The sequence below is a fragment of the Dipodomys merriami genome, unplaced genomic scaffold (assembly GCF_024711535.1).
Source record: "Dipodomys merriami isolate MVZ:Mamm:240054 unplaced genomic scaffold, mDipMer1.0.p SCAF_680, whole genome shotgun sequence".
NCBI lineage: Eukaryota > Metazoa > Chordata > Mammalia > Rodentia > Heteromyidae > Dipodomys > Dipodomys merriami.
Window position 1 is genome coordinate 174,226 of NW_027206269.1, and position 18,898 is coordinate 193,123.

General features: G+C 58.3%; 1 protein-coding gene across 2 annotated transcripts; it reads right to left on the minus strand.

Moving 5' to 3' along the window:
* Positions 1–273: 273 nt before the first annotated feature.
* On the minus strand, positions 274–18,615 carry LOC138816063 (SEC14-like protein 5). 2 transcript variants are annotated; one of them, XM_070005590.1, is made up of 15 exons: positions 18,553–18,615; positions 14,879–15,028; positions 14,231–14,362; positions 13,931–14,059; positions 12,108–12,243; positions 8,570–8,682; positions 7,653–7,842; positions 6,550–6,638; positions 6,178–6,248; positions 4,440–4,611; positions 3,721–3,855; positions 3,162–3,296; positions 2,734–2,940; positions 2,368–2,546; positions 274–1,471 (listed from the first exon to the last, which is right to left on the minus strand). In XM_070005590.1, exons 1-15 carry the CDS (start codon positions 18,613–18,615, stop codon positions 1,366–1,368), a joined length of 2,007 nt encoding a protein of 668 aa, XP_069861691.1. In that variant the 3' UTR covers positions 274–1,365. The 2 variants fall into 2 exon arrangements, with proteins under 2 accessions (XP_069861691.1, XP_069861690.1); XM_070005589.1 differs by having other exon boundaries at positions 12,108–12,288.
* Between the last annotated feature and the right edge of the window lie 283 nt (positions 18,616–18,898).

Here is an 18,898-nt window from a genome sequence, read left to right on the forward strand (position 1 = left end):
GAAATCATTCCTGTCACTTGAACCCCATTGGTTATTTGTAACTGCATGCCCACAAAACAAATACTGTATACCTGAGCTTCAGACATAAAAAAAAAATATATATATATATATATATATATATATATATATGATGCCTGCTTCCCCCCAATACACCCCAATTTGCCACTCCTCCAGGGCAAACCCACCTGAGAATGTTATAGAACCTCAGAAACAACCGCAGAGACATTCTCAAACAAGCTCAGGAAGAGAAGACAATCCGCATCTACAGTGTTTAATGCCTCTGGTTGGATGGAGCAAAGGACCCGCGCACACAGACTTTGTTGAGAAGTAGAAAAGGCCTTCTTTCACAGAGGGGCGGGGCAGGGGCAGAGCGGAAGGGAGGAAAATGACAGCAACCATCATGTCAAACGCCCCTCCTCCCTGGGTATCAAAGGACAGGATCTGTCCAGAACACATAGAAGCTTCTGGAAGGGAGAGGGGTCCAGTCTCCTGACCTCACCTTTCTCTGGGGGCCGCCATGTCCTGAGGAAGAGGGGCCTGGTGTCTTTGGACGGATGGACGCACATACGGCAGACATTGAGCGTGCCCCGTGAGCAGAGGACTTTGAGGCACAGCATGGCGCAGCAGTAGCCATCTATCACTCCCCTGAAGCAAGCCCTCCTGGACCACTGAGGCAGGCGCCCGGAGGATGCCCCCCTTTGTCTTTAAGCTATGGGGGAGGGAGGCTTGTAGCTTACAATCAGCAGTTCCCTGGGAGGGAAAGAGGCCTATAAAGGGTTAGAGGAACCGCCGCAGTCACCCCACTGCTGCCCAGAGGTGGGCAGGAGCCCACCTGAGGAGCCAGACACTGAACACTGCGTTTCCAGTTGTGGGTGGGCTGCTCCCCTGAGAAAACTGCATTGCATCCACCCCGAGTCACAGTGATTGGTCCAGACTAGACACGTGACCCTAGTTGGGGAGAGGCCACTGTTGTACCGTCCCTGGCAGCCAGTTGGCCCAGGCGTGAGGCGGGGAGCAGGCCAGGAGGAGATGCTGGCCGATGGGTTGGAACTTTGGGGACAGAGGTTTTGTTCTGCAACTGTGGAAGAGGGGGGCTGTCATCACGGAGGGGGTCTCCGAGGATGAGGGGTTCCCTTGGGGGTGAGCAAGGCCAGCCTGAGGAGGAAATTGACCCAGAAGGTGGAACACAGGGTGGGAGCTGAGCCCCGGGGCCACCCCTGGAAGGATGCACGAGGCCACTTAGTCAAAACGCAGGGTTGTGTGTAGAGCCTCAACCGCGCGGGGCTCGGGCCGCGGGCTCCCACTCGGGCCGCGGGCTCCCACGCTGGTCCTCCCTGTGAAGGTCCGGGCCAGGGCGCCACCCGCCTATCTGGAGAGCAGGGAGCTGCTGTGGGAGCGGCTGGAGGAGGAGGTGGCGGCGCTGAGCTGGGAGAAGCGGCTGCTGCAGGATTCCAGGCTGGACATGGAGCCCCTGGGGAGCAGGGCACCACAAACTTACCTCCTCCTGCCAGCGCCCCATCCACACCACAAACGAGGCCCCGGGGCAGCTGCACAGGCTGCTAACCGCCCCAGGGAGAAGCCAGTGACGCCAAGCGCTGTGTCCCCCGGGACGGAGCCCAGCCATCCGGTCCCCTCGGGCAGCCCTCCCCGAGGCCCCGGAGGCCCAACCCCAGCCTTTCCCTCCATCTCTGCACTCAGACCTGGCTCCCAGACCAGGCATGGTGGCTCCTGCCTATCATCCCAGCAGGATTCAGCAGGCTGAGGTAGAAAGGTGAGGAGGTCAAGGCCAGACGATGCTACATTGCTAACCTTCTCTTTTTAAAAAACAGCAACAACAAAAACTAAGTAAACGAAGGGGAAGGCCTTGAAAACATTGCTGGGCCTCTTGCGGTCCCTCCCCTAACTGGGTACACCGGGGTGAGGACGCAGGGGTGACAGGCAGGTGGCAGGCTGCCCTTGCTCCACTCTACCCCCATGACAGCCTCTTAATGCAAAGGGAGAACTCAGGGGGGGGTCCCATTTAGCTCCTGGGGTGCCTGAGGCTGAGAGAGGAGAAATGCTTTGCCCAAGGTCACACCCGGAAGTGCTGGAGGTCTCAGACACCTGTTTCTCCGAATGCAACCTGTAGGCACTGTCTTAGAACACTCTCTTTTTCGGGCGGGAAGGTGGAGATCCTAAGAGTTGATACCCGGGATCCTGTACCTGCTAAGTCACCATTCTTGGGAGACTGTTCTAGAAGAGCTGCACACCCTGTGAGATTCTAGGTCCAAATCCTCCCCTTCCCCCTGGCCGGCGGGTCCAGTCAATTCACCATGGCAGCAGTTAGCAAGGCCCTGGGGGCTCGCGGGGTGGGGGTGGGGGGCCTACCTGAAGTCCTTGGAGGCCAGCACCTCCCAGTAGTAGAGCAGTTTACACTTGGGCCCGGGGCTGTGCAGTGCGGCCAGCACGTCATCCACGCCGGGCAGGCTGCAGGCCACGCCGCTGGGGGCGCCATGCATCTGCCACTGGAGCAGGTACACGCCGGGCCACCGCGTCACGTGTGAGCCCTGGAACACAGGGCTGGGACTGAGCCTTCCCCTCCCTTCCTCAGTGCCACCAAACCCTCCTGTGTGTCTTTGTCCTCCTGTGTCCCACAGAGCCCCTGGGGCTGCGTTTGTCCCCCACTGTCCCCACACTAGCGGGGGGGGGGGTTGGGGGGCAGGGGATGAAGTAGTGAAGGAGCAGAGCACACACCTGGATGCTCTCCCCTTCCCGGCAGACAAGGGGCGCCTCCACGCGGCTGTAATCCGTGCCTAGGACCCAGGCTTTGTCTATCAGCTGCCCGGCGGCCCTGGTCCCCGGCGCCTGCTTGGCGTGGTACAGGCTGAACACCACGTCCCCTCGCAGAATGTCGAAGTCCCAGGTGATGACTGACTCACCCTCCTGAATCTCCACCGCCACCTGCACGGGGACAGGCCAGGTGGAGTCCCAGCAGACCGGGGCTTCGAGGGAAAGATTGCACGTGCCCATGCGGGGGGGGGGATCCCCTTCTCCCCCAGAATCACCCCGGAGTGATCAGTGAGTGCCCAAAATGTGAGGGCACCTGGGCAGGGCCAGAAGAGGCCCCGCTGGGCTTGGGCTCTTGCTCAGCCTCCCTCCCCCCGCCCCAGGCTGGGGGTCACCTCATGCGGGGCCCCGCGGAGCACGCTGGCCGAGTGGTAGGTCTCACTCCACCGCCGCAGCTGATCTGCTTGCTCCTGCTCTTCCTCCGTCAGGTAGAGAGACTTGGGGACCAGGCCTCCCTCAGGGACATTGCACTGGGGGGTCAGACACGGAAAGGACTTCCACTGAGGGGTGTCCTGCTTCTGCACTGGGCCCATGGGCCTACGGCTCCTCAGCCACCACAAGGCTGAAACCCCAGTGTGTGCATCAGGGTAACAGGGTAGGGGATGCAAAATCTGAGCCTGCTCAGCCTGGCCTGGAACTCGGGATCCTCCTTCCTCAGCCTCCCAGGTGCTGGGATTACAGGTGTGTCTCACCACACCCAGCTCATTCACGATGTTTGGGGAGGAGGGGGAAGGCTCCATGTCAAATATGCCACCGCTCTTGGGATAACAAACCCTTGTCCCCACTTGGAGCCAGCCTGGCCCATCACACAAGAAGTCCTGGGCAGCTTCCTCAGCCCCGGCAGCCCTGGCTCCCAGCTGGTCCCTGCCTGCCTGATCTGGAGCCCAGACTCACCACACTGTCTCCCCCCAGGAAGTCCGGGATCACATCCTTGTCCAGGTAATCCACCAAGCCGCCAGGGCCCTGGTAATTGCTGCCACTGTAGATGAGGAACTTCCGCCGGGTGTTCTCGTTGATGAAGGGGCTGATCTAGAATGGGGGTGGGTGAGGCGAGACATTACTGGGCTGTGTTTCCTATAGCAGAGTCCCCACCCTCCCTCCGCTATTCAGGAGGCAGACAGAGATGATGGGAAGATTACAGTTCTAAGCCAGCCTGGGCAGGAAAGTCTTATCTCTATCCCCACCCAAAGCCAGAATTGGAGCCATGGCTCAAGTGGTAGAGAGCTAGCCTTGAGTGTAAAAGCTCAGAGACAGTGCCCAAACCCAGAGTTCAAGCCCCAGGACGGGCACATCAAAAGAAAACACATTTTAAAATACGAAATTCAGTCGCTTTGGGCATATTCACAAGGCAACCATAATCTCAACCCACTTCCAAGACACATGGCCCCAAAAGGAGACCCCACATCCACTCGTGGTCCCTCCCCATTATCCCTCCACCCTGCCCCAATGACCACGCCCCCGATCCCTGCCAGATACCACGCCCCTTATTATCATGCTCTAATGCCTGCCTCCAGCCTCCCCGATGCCCCGCCCCCATTACCACGCCCCTGCGGATCCGCCCCTGATTGGCCCTAAGATTTTGCTCTGTGGCTCGTGTTGGCTCGGGCTCTCACCAGCGTCCAGAGCACCGGGAAGACGCGGGGGGCGCGCACGATGAGCAGCCGGCCCAGCGTCTCCGGGTAGTTGTCTTCCACCACCTCGATCATGCGGAGCAGGGCCTTCACCCCCGGCCGCCACAGGTGCCGCATGTTGAGGCCCTCCAGGTCCAGCAGGCAGGTCCAGGAGCTGTGGCAGACATGGGGCCTCATGTGCCATCCGGCTCTCCCGGGGCAGCCCGACATCCTCACCCCGGGGGGACCTGGAGATGGCCCAGGAGGCTCGGGGAGGCGGGGCTGGGGGCAGAGGAGCCAGCCACGCCAGGAAGAAGTTCCAGACAGGCCAAGCTCCTGAATTCCAGGTGTCACCACCACCCCTGGGCGCTGTGTGGCAAGGGCCTGGGAGCCTAAGCTCTCCTGAGGTCAGGGGCCAGCGTGGTCCCAGTTCCCGCCTCAGGCAGCATTTGCTGAGCAGTGAATTTACTGAGCAGGTGTCTCGCTCTCTGCCAGGCAGGCGCTCGTCACGAGCTGTTGAAAAGACTTTTGCTGCTAAGTAAAGGGGACCCGAACAAGAACCTGCTCCCACAGATAGAAGGCCCAGGGCAAGGCCCCGTTCAGCCTTCATGCTGTGGAGCCTTGGACCAAGTGCTCAACCTCTCTGGGCCTCCATCCTACCAGCACCAACTCATTAAGAAGATGACCTTCTTGCTGCAGTGGCTGGCCTTTCTGCAAGCGACCTCTTCAGGACGCCCCTCCTGCCTCTGGTCAGGGCCTTCACTGACGGACTTCCCCACCCCCCCATCTCATGCTCCTCTTCTCTGGCTCCAGACCCCAGAGGAGCTCAGTCCTCACCGAGATCAGAGGCTCCAGGGGTCCACAGCTGTGCTCAGATCCTGCCTGTCCTGTACTCCACGCCCATTGCCAGGAAGACAACAAGGGCGCTAGGCGGGCCCCAACACCTTAGGGTGTCCTTTGGGAAATCTCCCTACAGCCAAGGCTAGCCTGAAAACTGTTTGTAGCCCAAGCTGGCTTTGAACTCAAGGTCCTCCTGCCTCCACCATCCAAGTGCTGGGATCCTGGCTGTGTACGACCACACCTGTCTGGATAGGTGTCTTTTTATTTTTGCCAGTCCTGGGGCTTGAACTCCGCGCCTGGGCGCTGTCCCTGAGCTGCGTTTGCTCAGGGCTAGCGCTCTACCACTTGAGCCACAGCTCCACCTCCGGCTTTTTCTGTGTATGTGGTGCTGAGGAATCGAACCCAGGGCTGCATGCATGCTAGGCAAGCGCTCTACCACTGAGCCCCCTTCCCAGCCCTAAGTGTCATTTTGTCTCCCCTTCATTTGGGAGCATCCCAGGGGGACACCGATTCCCTGGCTGGACCAGGACCCCTGGGAGGTTGGTACCCAGGAGCGGGGGCAAGGTAGAGCCCCGTGGGGAGTTGTTCTCGGAAAGGAAAAGGGAGGAGCCTTGGAGCCGGGGATGGAGCCAGCGAGAAAGGCTCAAGTTCAGAGGCCCTGAGCGCTCAGCATCCCCGGAAAGACATCACTACCCTGGGCCTCAGTTTCCTCGACTATCAAGAGCAGGACAGACAGGGTCCTTGCCTCTCCAGACCTCCCCCTCCCCCAGCTAGGGAAGGGCACTGGGGCTGGGCACCGGGCAAGAGGCGCATGCGCAATGAGCACGAGTGGTGGGCTGGGGGGGGTAGGGAGCAGCAGTGCGCACGCGCACTGAGCCCCGGGGCAGCCCGCCTCACTTGCCTAACGGGTCGGCCGAGCTGCCTGGTGATGCCTTCGCACCTCTTCTGTCCTTCCTCGTTCACCGAAAGCACCTGGAAGAAAACGCCGGTGCTGTCACCGCCCGGCCCGCAGCCCGGGGCCCGGCCGGGCACCCGGGAGGCCCCACGGCGCAGGCGCACTCACGTGCTGCAGCCCGGGCGCCCGGGAGGCCCCACGGCGCAGGCGCACTCACGTGCTGCAGCCCGGGCGCCCGGGAGGCCCCACGGCGCAGGCGCACTCACGTGCCTGCCGCAGCCCAGGCCCGGCCGGGCGCCCGCGAGGCCCCACGGCGCAGGCGCACTCACGTGCCGCCGCCCGGACGCCTGGGAGGCCCCACGGCGCAGGCGCACTCACGTGCCGCAGCAGCGCCTCCTCCCCCACGGCCTTCATCAGGCCTTTGGTGTCCATGTGGCCCAGGCGCAGGATGTACAGGGGGCGGCCGTCTGCAAGAGAAGGGGGACGGGGGGGCTGAGGTCAGGGGCAGGACTAGCCACCCCAAGACTGCGGCTCCTACTCTCCTGAGCGAGACCTGGGTGCGGTGCCAAGGTCCTGGGGTGCATGCATTGCGCCACACCCCTCCTGCTTCAAGGGGGGGTGTCCAGGAAAAGATAGACACGGAAGCAGTGCTCCATAAGGAGAGGACACTAACGGAGGAACCCATGTGAAAAATAAAGTGGAAAGGGAAAGCCCAAGAGGCAGAGGACTTATTCAGCAGGCATAAGGCTCTGGGTTCAAACCTCAGTACTGGGGAAAAAGAGAGAGAAGAAAAAAATTGGAGGCCGGGCACTAGTGGCTCACACCTGTCATCCTAGCTACTCAGGAGGCTGAGATCTAAGGATCAGGGTTCAAAGCCAGCCCAGGTAGGAATGTCTGTGAGACTCTTATCTCCAGTAAACCATTAGAAAACCGGAAGTGGCGCTGTGCCTCAAGTGGTAGAGCGCTTGCCTTGAGCTGAAGAGCTGAGGGACAGAGTCCAGGTCCAGAGTTCAAGCCCCATCACCAACCAAAAATAAAATAAAATTGGAGAGATGAGACCACAAGCCAAGGACACCACTGTGGGCCCCACTGGGCCACCGGAGCATGAAGGAGGCAGGAAGTCTCCCTGCAAAAGGCCCACAGAGGGGGCACGGCTCAAGGATACCTTGATCTCAGGCCTCCAGAGCTGGAGACAATCAGTCTTGCTGCTTTAAGCGGCCCACTTTGTGGTAACTAGCCATGGCAGCCTCGCTGGGCCGCGGCAAACTGCATACCCACAATACAGAATGAAGTTAACAGTGCGCTAAGCCAGCCTCCGGGCAGACATGTCTCTACGCAGCACCAAGTCTACTCCCGTTCTACCTTCCTCACAGCCGGCTGTGAGATGCCCAGGAGAGCCGAAAGGAAAGCAGACCCATGGGCACAGAAGGTCTTGCTCAGGGCACACTGGGCAGTGACCCTGTGCCCCGTGCTGTACGCACCTATGTCCTGGTAGTGCCAGCCGCCGGCGTAGAACTCCCGCAGGGGGCCCGGCGGCCGCCAGGTCTGCAGCAGCAGGTCCACCTGGTGCTGCTTCCGCCAGCTCAGAGACTGGCACAGCATCTCCCGCGCCTTGTCCAGGTGGAAGTCCCGGGCCCGCAGGAAGCGGAGGATGTGCTCATCTTTGGGGATCTGAGAGGCAGAGGAGGGAAACGCCCCCAGAATGGTCATCTCCACCTGGCAGGTTAAAACTGCAGGAAGCATGGCTGGGATGGCTCACGCCTGTCAGCTGCTCAGGAGGCTGAGATCTGAGGATCGCGGTTCAAAGCCAGCCTGGGCAGGAAAGGCCATGAGACTCTTATCCTCTAATGAACTGCCAGAAAACCGGAAGTGGGGCTGTGGCTCAAGTGGTAGAGCAGCTAGCCTTGGGCTGAAGAGCTGAGGGACAGCGCCCAGGCCCAGAGTTGAAGCCCTACGACTGACCAAAACAACAACAACTTCAGGAAGCAGCATCCTCGCTCACCTGCAAAACACAGGTCTGAGAAAAGAAGAGCCCACCCAGCGGGGACAGGGCCTCTTGCAGTGTCGTCAGCATGTGTTGAACAGATACAGAGGAGAGCATGTAAGAATAAATAAAACACAGCTGGGCAGGACGGCACACACCTACGATCCCAGCTGGAAGGATCTGGGTTCAAGGCTCACCCAGGCAAAGGGGGCAAGACCCTGTTTCAAAAACAAAAGGCAGGTGGGCAGAGCTAAAGGGGTGGAGTGTTTGCCCAGGCAGGCGTGAGGGCCTGGGTTCAATTCCTACTTCTGTTAAAGCAGATATGAATTTTGCGTATTGCTAACTGCACAAACTCGCGTATCTCCCTTGGCGGTGTCTCGGGCCGATGTCCCATCACCGGAGCTCTGCGCTCACCTTGCCTTTGTGGGTCTCCTGCAGCCAGTGCCGAAGCTGGACCAGGCAGCTCGCCTGCATGGGCGTGAGATAGCCCAGGCACCTCTCGATGTAGTCTGCGTCCAGCTTGTCCCCTTGGGGAGAGGAGAAAGGGGTTTAGGGGGAGACGCGGTCTCCTCGCCGCCTGATCTGCACTCTCTGGAGTGTGCCTCCACCCACGTGGAGCTGGGGCCCCGCCCCACACAGCATCCACGAGGCCTCCAGATGCTTCACCCTCTCACAGCCATTTCCAAAGCGCTTCGGAAACCCACAACCCGAGCGCCAGGCACCGATGAGCTCCGTTCACTGGCTGCGTGCGTGGGCCAGGCCTGGTGTCTGGTTTTGCCACCGTCAGGCTGGGATAGCCGGTCACTCCCGTCCCCACTTCAGAGCAGACCTCTGGGGGTGCAGTGTCACAAATGAGAAAACGCACACGGGGGCCGATTCAGCCGGGTGCGGTGTTACACACCTGTAAGCCCCACACACAGGAGGTGGAGGCGGGAGAATTGTGAAGTTTGAGACCAGCCTGAGCTATGGAGTAAAATTTTTAAAAAGGAAGGGGTTCCTAAGTTCCCTTTGCTCTCCAGCTTCCCCAGCCCTCTCGGGGGGGGGGGGGATACAAGGGTACTCAATGGCCACGTGGCACCCAGAGCCTCGATCCCACAGCACAGCCCGGCTCACAAGCGGGTTGTGTGGGCCCAGCGTTTTGCCAGCCCTCAGAGCTGGGCCTGACGTGGCTCTGTCACCCAGACTTGGCCATCGCGGGGTGACAGGTATGTCTCCACGCCTTCCGCCATCCCCGTGGGGGCTGGAGGGACACGCACCACAGCCAGCGTGGTGTATTCTGGGCAAATGTTACAGATCCAGGGCAGGGGTGCTGCATGCATACCGAGCCCCCGGGATCCCCCCCGGCAGAAGTCCCAGCCCAGCACTGAGGTTCCCTCCACCATGCCAGGAGACCTCTGGGTAAACTGAGGGCTGTTTCTGGCCTGAAGCCCCATGGCCAGAAACGGAGAGGAGGAGGGAGGCTAGGGTCCCCGCAGCCTTCCAGCCCTGCCCGCCCGCCCTGACAGCTATGAAAGCCCTGCTCCACCTCCCAGCACAAAGGCCCAGTGATTCCCGCCTGGTGGAGGGGCCTGGCTGCGCCTTCCACCAGCCACCCTGCTAGCAGCACTGGTGCGGGCAGCACGGAGCAGAGACCAGGGCAGGAAGCCCTGGAGCCACACGGGAGGGGCCACTGAGGACACAGCTATTATTATTATTTTAAAGTACAATATAGCATAGCAGCAGGCCGCCATTGTACACAGTAAGAGCAGAAGACTTGCTGCATGGATGAATTCTGCTGTCTGTAGATGCAGCCCCTGAGGGATTAATTACAGTGTAGCTACTCAAATATCAGGCAGGTCTCTACCGATCAGTGACCCAAAAGGAAAAATGAATCAACAGTTTTTGCCTCTGACATTATGTGACGAGCCTTTTCCATGTTAATAAAAGGCTGGGAGCCGGGTGCCGGTGGCTCACGCCTGTAATCCTAGCTACTCAGGAGGCTGAGATCTGAGGATCCTGGTTCAAAGCCAGCCCGGGCAGGAGAGACCGTGAGACTCCTATCTCCAATAAACCACCAGAAAACTGGAAGTGGCGCTGTAGCTCAAGTGGTAGAGCACTCACCTTGAACTGAAGAACTGAGGGACAGCGCCCAGGCCCAGAGTTCAAGCCCCACGGCCGACCAAAAAATAAAAAAATAAAAATAAAAGGCTGGGAAACAAAGCTGATTGCCTTACTACATAAAGAGCTCTCACACACCAATAAGAAATCAATGGGGAAATGGGGGGGGGGGACGAAGGACAAGCCAGGAGCTAGTGGCTCACCCCTTCCAGAAAGCTGAGTGCTAAGGCTCACAGTTTGAAGCAGAAAAGTCTGTGACTTATCACTAACCAGAAAAAAATTTGGAAGAGGAGGTGTGGCTCAAGTGGTAGAGCACCTGCCTTGAGTGAAAAAGCCAAGTGAAAGTATGAAAAGCTGAGCTGAAGCCCCAGAACTGGCACGGGCCTGTGCACGCACGCATGAGCGCGCGCGCACACACACACACACACACATACACACACACTAAAACTGGCATGCTGTGTATATATCATACAATTTTTTTTGGGGGGGGTCCGGTCATGGGGCCTGAACTCTGGGCCTGGGCGCTGTCCCTCAGCTCTTCAGCTCAAGGCTAGCACTCTACCACTTGAGCCACAGCACCACTTCTGGCTTTTTTCTTTTTGCTTATGTGGTGCTGAGGAATCGAACCCAGGGCCTCATGCAAGCAAGGCAAGCGCTCTACCACTGAGCCACCTTCCCAGCCCTATCATACAATTTTTTAATCCTTAAGTACAAAGACAAACCACATTACTTAGAATCTAGAAATCTAAAACAAATGTCATCCACAGGAACTATCCAAATAGACTAATTTAGAATTAAAAAGTGTTTATTACTGAATAAGTTATACGGTATCCACATCATGCTATGAAGTATTAAAAGAAGGGCTAGGAAGGTGGCTCAGTGGTAGAATGCTTGTCTTGCATGCCTGAGACCCTGGATTAGATGCCTCAGCACCACATAAGCAGAAAAAAGCCGGAAGTGGCGCTGTGGCTCAAGTGGTAGAGCGCTAGCCTTGAGCTGAAGAGCTGAGGGACAGCGCCCAGGCCCAGAGTTCAGGCCCCACAACTGACCAAAAGAAGAAGGAGAAGGAGAAGGAGAAGGAGAAGATGATACAGGAAGAGTGAAGCAGCTCACACCCATAACCCCAGCTACTCCGTAGATGAAGGTAGGAGAAGCACATCCAGAAGGCAACCCAGGCCTCTGCAAGGCTTGAGGCCCTACTTGAAAAGGAAATTAAAGGCACAGGGACTAAGGGGGTGTGGCTCAAGTTGCACAGCAGGCTTGCCTAGCAAGCACAAGTCCCCGTGAGTGCAATCCCCAGCACCACCAAGAAAACAAGACCAAAAACAAAAAAGAGAGAAAGAATCACGTGTGCACTGACACGGGAGATTATTTGCGAGACATTTGTGAGTAAAAGCAAACACCAAGTTGAACATAGGCTACACCCCGAAATGTTCAACGTAAGTTTCTGTGAATGCATGTGTGCACACACGTGTGCAATTTCAGACATGTGGCATGCTATCAATACATAGGCGGCTTTAGGAAATGGCAACACCCCACTGTTCTTCCCTGGGGGGAGGAGGAGAGGTGAGGGATTTTACACCCTTCGGTCGCAGCTGAGTGCCACCGTGGGCATGTGTCGTGGCTCTTATGATTAAAAGGGGATAAAGTCAAGTGGAAATGCCATGCACAGACACATGAAATAAACCAGCTGTGGGCTGGGGGAGGGGGTTAAAGCAGCAAGGGTGCAGCAGCCAGCAGAGGGACAGGCTGCGTGCAGGGCCTGGAGTCAGTCCCCATCCTTCCCACGGGAAAGTGGAACACGGGACTCCCAGGATGTGGTGCAGGCTCAGACCTGGCGCTTGCAGGCACCTACCATCATCCGGAGTGGGGCCTGGTGCTCCGCTGCTCCCGCTGCCCTCCAGGCAGCTCTGACCCCACGGCGCAGGCTGGCTGCGGGCATCTTCCTCCCGGACAGGGGCAGGTGTCCAGCGGGGGATGTGGGAGATGCCCTGGGAGATGAGCTCGCTCAGGTAATACTCCATCACCTCTTTCCCCTGGGGGAGAGAGAGAGACAGAGACCCATCACCATCTCCGCAGGGACAACGTGGCCAGATCTGGCCGGTGGCATGTGGCCGGTGAGGAAGATGGCATGTTACAGAGTCAGGCCTGCAGGAGATTTAGCATGGAAGGAAGAATGCAGGCATCGCCATTCACACAGACACTCGCCAGAACCAATTCCCCACCGAGTGCGATAGCTTACATCTGTAATCCTAGCTACTTGAGAGGCAGGGGTCAGGGACCAAATTTTGAGACCAGCCCAGGCATATGCGTTCCCAAGACTCCATCTCAATCAACGGCTAAGTGTGGTGGCTCACCCCTGTCATCTCAGCCACAGAGGGGAAGCACAAATAGAAAGATGGAGACCCAGGCAGACCTGGGCATCAAGTGAGACCTCATCTTGAAAATACCCAGTGCGAAAAGGGGTTAATGGCATGACTTGGGCGGGTAGGATGCCTGTTTCTCCAGCACAAGGTCCTGAGTTCAAACCTCAGTATAACACCAGTACCACTGAGACAGAGAGAGAGAGAGAGACAGAGAGAGAGAGAGAGAGAGAGAGAGAGAGAGAGAGAGAGAGAGAGAGAGAGAGAGAGAGAGAGAGGGAGGGAGGGGAGATGGAGGGAAGGAGAGAAAGGGAGGGAGGGAGGGAAGGAGGGAGAGAGATCTCACAAAAGCACACTTTCCCCTATTCAGTATGTGAATAACCTTCTACCCAATGGTGGATAGATTGGAGGCCTTCAAATTGATTTACTTTTTTTTGGGGGGGGGGTCCGGTCATGGGGCCTGAACTCTGGGCTTGGGCGCTGTCCCTCAGCTCTTCAGCTCAAGGCTAGCGCTCTACCACTTGAGCCACAGCGCCACTTCCAGCTTTTTTCTTTTTGCTTATGTGGTGCTGAGGAATCGAACCCAGGGCCTTAGGCATGCAAGGCAAGCGCTCTACCACTGAGCCACCTTCCCATCCCCTAGATTTACTTCTTTATGTACTTCTTTTGAGCTGGGGTCTTGAGCTCAAGGCCAACCTCAGGCACACCAAGCAAGCTCCCTACCACTAAACCACCTGTGTAGCTGCAGTGACCATGTGGTGTGTGTGTGTGTGGTGTGTGTGTGCGCGCGTGTGCGTGCGTGTACACTAGTCCTGGGCTCTATCCCTGGGCTTCTTTTTTTCTTTCTCAAGGCGAGCGCTCTACCACTTGAACCACAGCGCCACTTCCAGTTTTCTGGCGGTTCATTGGAGATCAGAGTCTCACAGGGACTTTCCTGCCCAGGCTGGCTTTGAACCTCGACCCTCAGATCTCAGCAGTGGGTAGGATGACAGGCGTGAGCCACAGGTGCCTTGCTTGCAGTGACGACTTTAACCCAGAAAAAGGCCCTTAGAATGTCCCTCCTCTGTCCACGGAGCTCGCTGCACCGGCCTCCATCCCGGGGTCCTGGGGCCCTGGTGAGGCGCCCCCCACCACAGGCCAGGTGTCCCACCCAGTTTCTCCTGAGGCGGGGCTGACCCTGGCACCTGTTCGCAGGCCGGAAGGCTGAGGCCTGGGCGGGGCTGGGCACGGTGGAGGGGTGCCCCCTCCCACCCCTCCTCCCCCCCTCCCTCCCCCCCTCCCACCCCCCACCCCCTACCCCCCACCCCCCCCTCACCCTCTTCACGTTGGCCGTGTACTGCTTCATGGCGATCTTCTCCAGCACATGCTCGAAGCCAAAGAAAGACCGCACGTCCAGCGAGGCCGACTGCTCGAAGCACGTCCAGTTTTCGTTCTCAGGGTGGACCTGACACCAGGCAGGGGCCGAGCGCGGGGCCTCAGCGCTGGGCCCGCACACCTACCCGCGGCCACCGCCGCGCGGCCCCGCTGACCTGGGCCCGGCCCCGCGCGCCTGGGAAGGGGGGTGCGGGGGGGGGGGGGCTCCGCCCAGCAGGCCCAGGGCCCAGCCGGGGCTCACCGAGTAGCGGCAGGTCTCGGTGACCAGCACGCGGTTGGCAAAGGTGTCGTTGCGGGCCTCGATGAGCAGCGTCCTCTCCCGCAGGTCCAGCGCGTTTCTCTGCAGGAACACGGCCTGCTCCGCGCCCGCCAGCTGCCCGCGGGCCGGGCGCATGAGAGGGGGCACGGGGGCGGGCCCTCCACTGACTCCGCCCCTCCACAGACCCCGCCCTGTCAGCGGGTCCCGCCCCCCAAAGACCCCGCCCCCCACTGACTCCGCCCCTCCACTGACTCCGCTCCAACAGACCGGCCCTCCAGCATGACTCCGCCCCTCACTTGCCCCGCCCCCAACAGCGCCCGCCCTCAACACGACCCCGCCCTCCACCTGACTCCACCCCTCCACTGACCCCGCCCTGCCAGCTGACTCCGCCCCCAACAGACCCCGCCCCCGCTGACTCCGCCCCTCTGCCTGACTATGCCCCTCTGTCTGACTACGCCCCTTCATCTGACCCCGCCCCTCCAGCAGGCCCCGCCCTCCTGCTGACTCCGCCCCTCCGTCCTAACCCTGCCCCTCCATCTGACTGGGCCCCGCCATCCTCACCTCCAATCCCCCCCTTCCATTGTGACCCCCAATTTCCCCTTCCACTCTGGCTCCCAGTCACCGCCGCACCTTCCGCAGCAGCCGGGGCGCCTCCACGCGCAGCCGGCAGCTCCGCTCCACCACGCGCACCGCCCCGTCGGCGCTGCGGGACTCGCTCAGGACCTCGCTGCCCAGGAAGGCGGGGATCTGCGGGCAGGTGGGGAAGCGCTTCTCGTAGGCCTGGGGGAGACACGGAGTGGGGAGACACGCGGGTGCGGAGAGGCGCAGGGAAATGCGTGTTTGTTTACAGACTCAGCAATGGACGCCCCATCTCTAGGACTTGAACCCACACCAGCCCAGTCCCCGAGATTGCTACACCATGGGAAGTGGGGGGAAGGGAGTGGAAGAAAGAAGGAAGAAGGGAGGGAGGAAGGGATCCAAGAGGAAGCAGGGAGGAAGGAAGGAGGAGGTAGGGAGGGAAGGAGGGAAGAAGGCAGAGAAGGGGAAGGGAGGAAGGGAAAGAATGAGGGAGGAAGAGAAGGAAGGAGGGAGATAGGGGGAGGATAAAGGGGGAGAGTGGAAAGGAGAAGGAAAAGAAGGAGGGAAGGGGGAGGAAGAAAAGAAGGAAGGAGGGAGGGAGAGAAGATGGAAGGGGGGAGGGATGGCTGGGAGGGGAGCTAGTTAGGCCAGCCCAGTGCAGCTGGGCAGCAGTGTGGCTCGGAGTCGCCACAGTGTCCCGGCCTCTCTGCTTGCTCCATGGCCAGGCCTCCTCTGTGGAGACTCCCTTCCACCCACAGTGTGCAAGGCCGCCTCCTAAACCCCAGAGCAGCCCCTGCACCCACAGTTCAAAGCCTTTCAACGTTCCCAAAGTCCTAGATGAGGTGGATAAAGCCCCGAGCCAACGCCTGCCTCACCTTCTAGCTCCTGTGGGGCCCTCATGCCCAACCTCTTCCATTTCTGTGACCTGTCCTGCCCCCTGGGACTTTGCACGCACTTCACACTCAGCCTGGCTGCCTTAATGTCCCTCCAAGGCCACCAGCGGCCTTTCTCCTTGTCCTCTCCTGTGTCCTGAGGAGAGGCCAGGATAGACACATTTCCACCTTCTGGAGTTTTCCTTCATAAAGACCTTTGCAAACCAGTTGACCAGGAAGCTGCTGTAAGATGCATTGCTTTTCCTCTCGTTCCTTTCCCTTTCTTCTTCTGATGGTACTGGAGAGTGAACTCAGGACCTCACTTGTAAGCACTATATATTACTTGAGCCATGCCTCCAGCCCACTGGCTTTTAGTTTGCTTTTCCCTGGACCAGCGGCCCAGCTTTAGACCATCCATCCTCCTACCTCTGCCTCCCAAGGAGCTGGCATTATAGGTGTGCACTACCACCCTGGGCCCACAACAATGCATTTCAAGACAATGCTATCAGTCAGTGATATGGAAACCCCAGCACCTGTTATGCCACTTGGCACAGGGCTGAGACTCAGCACACATCTCTGGAATGCATAGGTGCATGAGTTAATGCACACAGGAAATGCTGCCCGAGGGCCTTTGGCTTCCTTTCAAGTCCTCTGAAATCAGAAAAGTCCCTTTGCAGGGCAGTGATCACCTTGGTTCTCCCAGCCTAAACTCGAGTAGCTTTGCTTCATCTGCTAGCAATGGATCTGCTGACAACCCCAGGGAACTAATTTCAACTCCTTTAAATAAGGTCCCTGCTGTGTTGTTTGAACGATGTCCACAGCAACCATTCTCCCTGTACCTGCATCCTGGCCTGGACTGTAAAGCCTCATTTCTACTCCCTCTTAAAAACTGTTTGCTGGGCTGGGAAGATGGCTCAGTGGTAGAGTGCTTGCCTTGCATGAAAGAGGCCCTGGGTTCGATTCCTTAGCACCACATAAGCAGAAAAAGCCAGAAGTGGCTCAAATGGTAGAGGTCCAGTCTTGAGCTAAAGAGCTGAGGGACAGCACCCAGGCCTAGAGTTCAGGCCCCATAACCGATGCTGCCAGGCATCGGTGGCTCACATCTGTAATCTTAGTTACTCAGGAAGCCAAGATCTGAGGATCATGGTTTAAAGTCAGCCCGAGAGTCTGTGAGACTCATCTCCAATTAACTACCAGAAAACTGGAAGTGGTGCTGTGGCTCAAAGTGGTAGAGCACTAATCTTGAGCAAAAAAGTTCAAGGACAGCACCCAGGCAGTGAGTTCAAGCCCCAGGACTGGCACACACACACACACACACACACACACACACACACACACACACACACACACACAGTACATACATGAATAAATAACAGTGAAAAACAGGGCTGTGGTTATAACTCCGTGGTATCCTGCTAGCCTAACCAAAGTGAGGCTCTGAGTTCAAACCCCAGTACCCCAAAACCCCAAACAAAACACCTCAGCTTCCTACATCCATTGTACCTCAATAAAGTGGTTTTTAAAGGCCCAGCTTGGTGGCTCAAGTCAGATTTGTTAAACAGAAACAAAAGGCCAGCTCTGCCCAGACAGAGCTCGGACAGAGCCCGTGGAAACAGCTGAGTCTGTTCGAAACCTCCCGGGCTCCAGGCTCCGACCCACGCCACGCGGAGCATGAGGACAGAAGAGGCAGGATCAGGGCAGAAAACCCCTTTGTGCTCCCCAGGGCACGAGGAATGCAGAGTTATGAAGCTATGTGGGGGACAATGGCGTTTTGTACAACCGTGGTAAAATGGCTTTGTCCTCTCTGCGATCCAGGCAGAGAGACAGCGCGGAACATAAGAGCACAGGGCTGTGCCAAGCCTCTGGAAATGACAGATGACGCCTTACATTTGTGCAGACACAGAAAATAAATGCCTAGAAATCTCTGGCATGTGTTCCTGGCGATTGAACTCATGCCGCACACTTGCCACACCTGAGCCAGAGACTTTGTTGTGTTTCTGTCTTTAAATGGCATCCCCACCTGGTACAACAACACCTAGAGGCTACACGTGAAGAGGGAGGGAACGGAGCCCACCCTTCACTTAAGAGAACACACTTTTGGAGCCAAGTTGAACTTACTGCAAGAAAGGCCAAGCATAAGCCGGGCACTGGTGGCTCATGCCTATAATCCAAGCTATTCGGGAGGGTGAGATCTCAACAAAAAGCTAGAAGCAGAGGTGTGGCTCAAGCAGTAGAGAGCCTGTACGGGGTGAAGAAACTGAGGGGGGAAAATCTGAGGGAGAAAGCAAGACTCCGGTGCTGCCCTGTCTCACATAGAGGCTCTGGAATTCCTGGATCTGGGCTCATCTAACCCAATCTCTCCTAGGAGGCTACCCTGCTACCTGTTCAAGCCTCAGTTTACCCAGGTGAAGTGGGACCAATGAATGGCTCACAGACAACAGGTATGTGCAGACTCAACCCTGGACATGTGTAACAAACCATGGGCCAACTCCATCAGCAGGGTGGCTTCCATGATTGTTCCCATTGCCAGCAAGGCATAAAAGGACCCTGTGGCTCGGTGACCACCTTGTTTCCTGGCAGGAGGGTGTGAAGCGAGGGAGAGGTGATCTTCACCAAAGGGAGACCAAGGGCAAGCTTTGTGTTCTGCCACTGGCAGGGATTCAGAAGTTGGGTGACCGGTGTTAGTGGGTGGCTAGAAAGAGGGGTCACGGGTTACAGCCTGACCCTAGGAGCAGAGTATCTGAACAGCTCCACGTCTGGGGGTCTTGGGATCTCCCTCTCCTTCCCACCCTGGCTGACCTCCTGGGCCCCTCCAACCATCACGTGAGAGGCAGGAGAATCGGGGTCACTCACCACCATGACCAGCTCAAAGGGGTACTTGTAGACACGGACAGGAGACTGGTATCTCTGCACCATGATGGCCTTCGAAGACCCCGGAAGACGGAGGGTGGGGGGGAGAGCACCCACAGAGCCTGGAGTGAGGGGTGACTGGTGAGGGGACTGGGATAGATTTTCTCCAAGACACCCCAACACACACACACACAACCACTCCCCAGATTTCCCCTGCCCTGCCTGCCACGCGTGCACCAATGCACAACCTCTCCCACGCCAGACCGCCCTTGCACACCCACCTACCCAACCCCACGCGCCCTCAGCCACCCAGGGCGAGCACCTACCCAACCCCACGCGCACCCACACA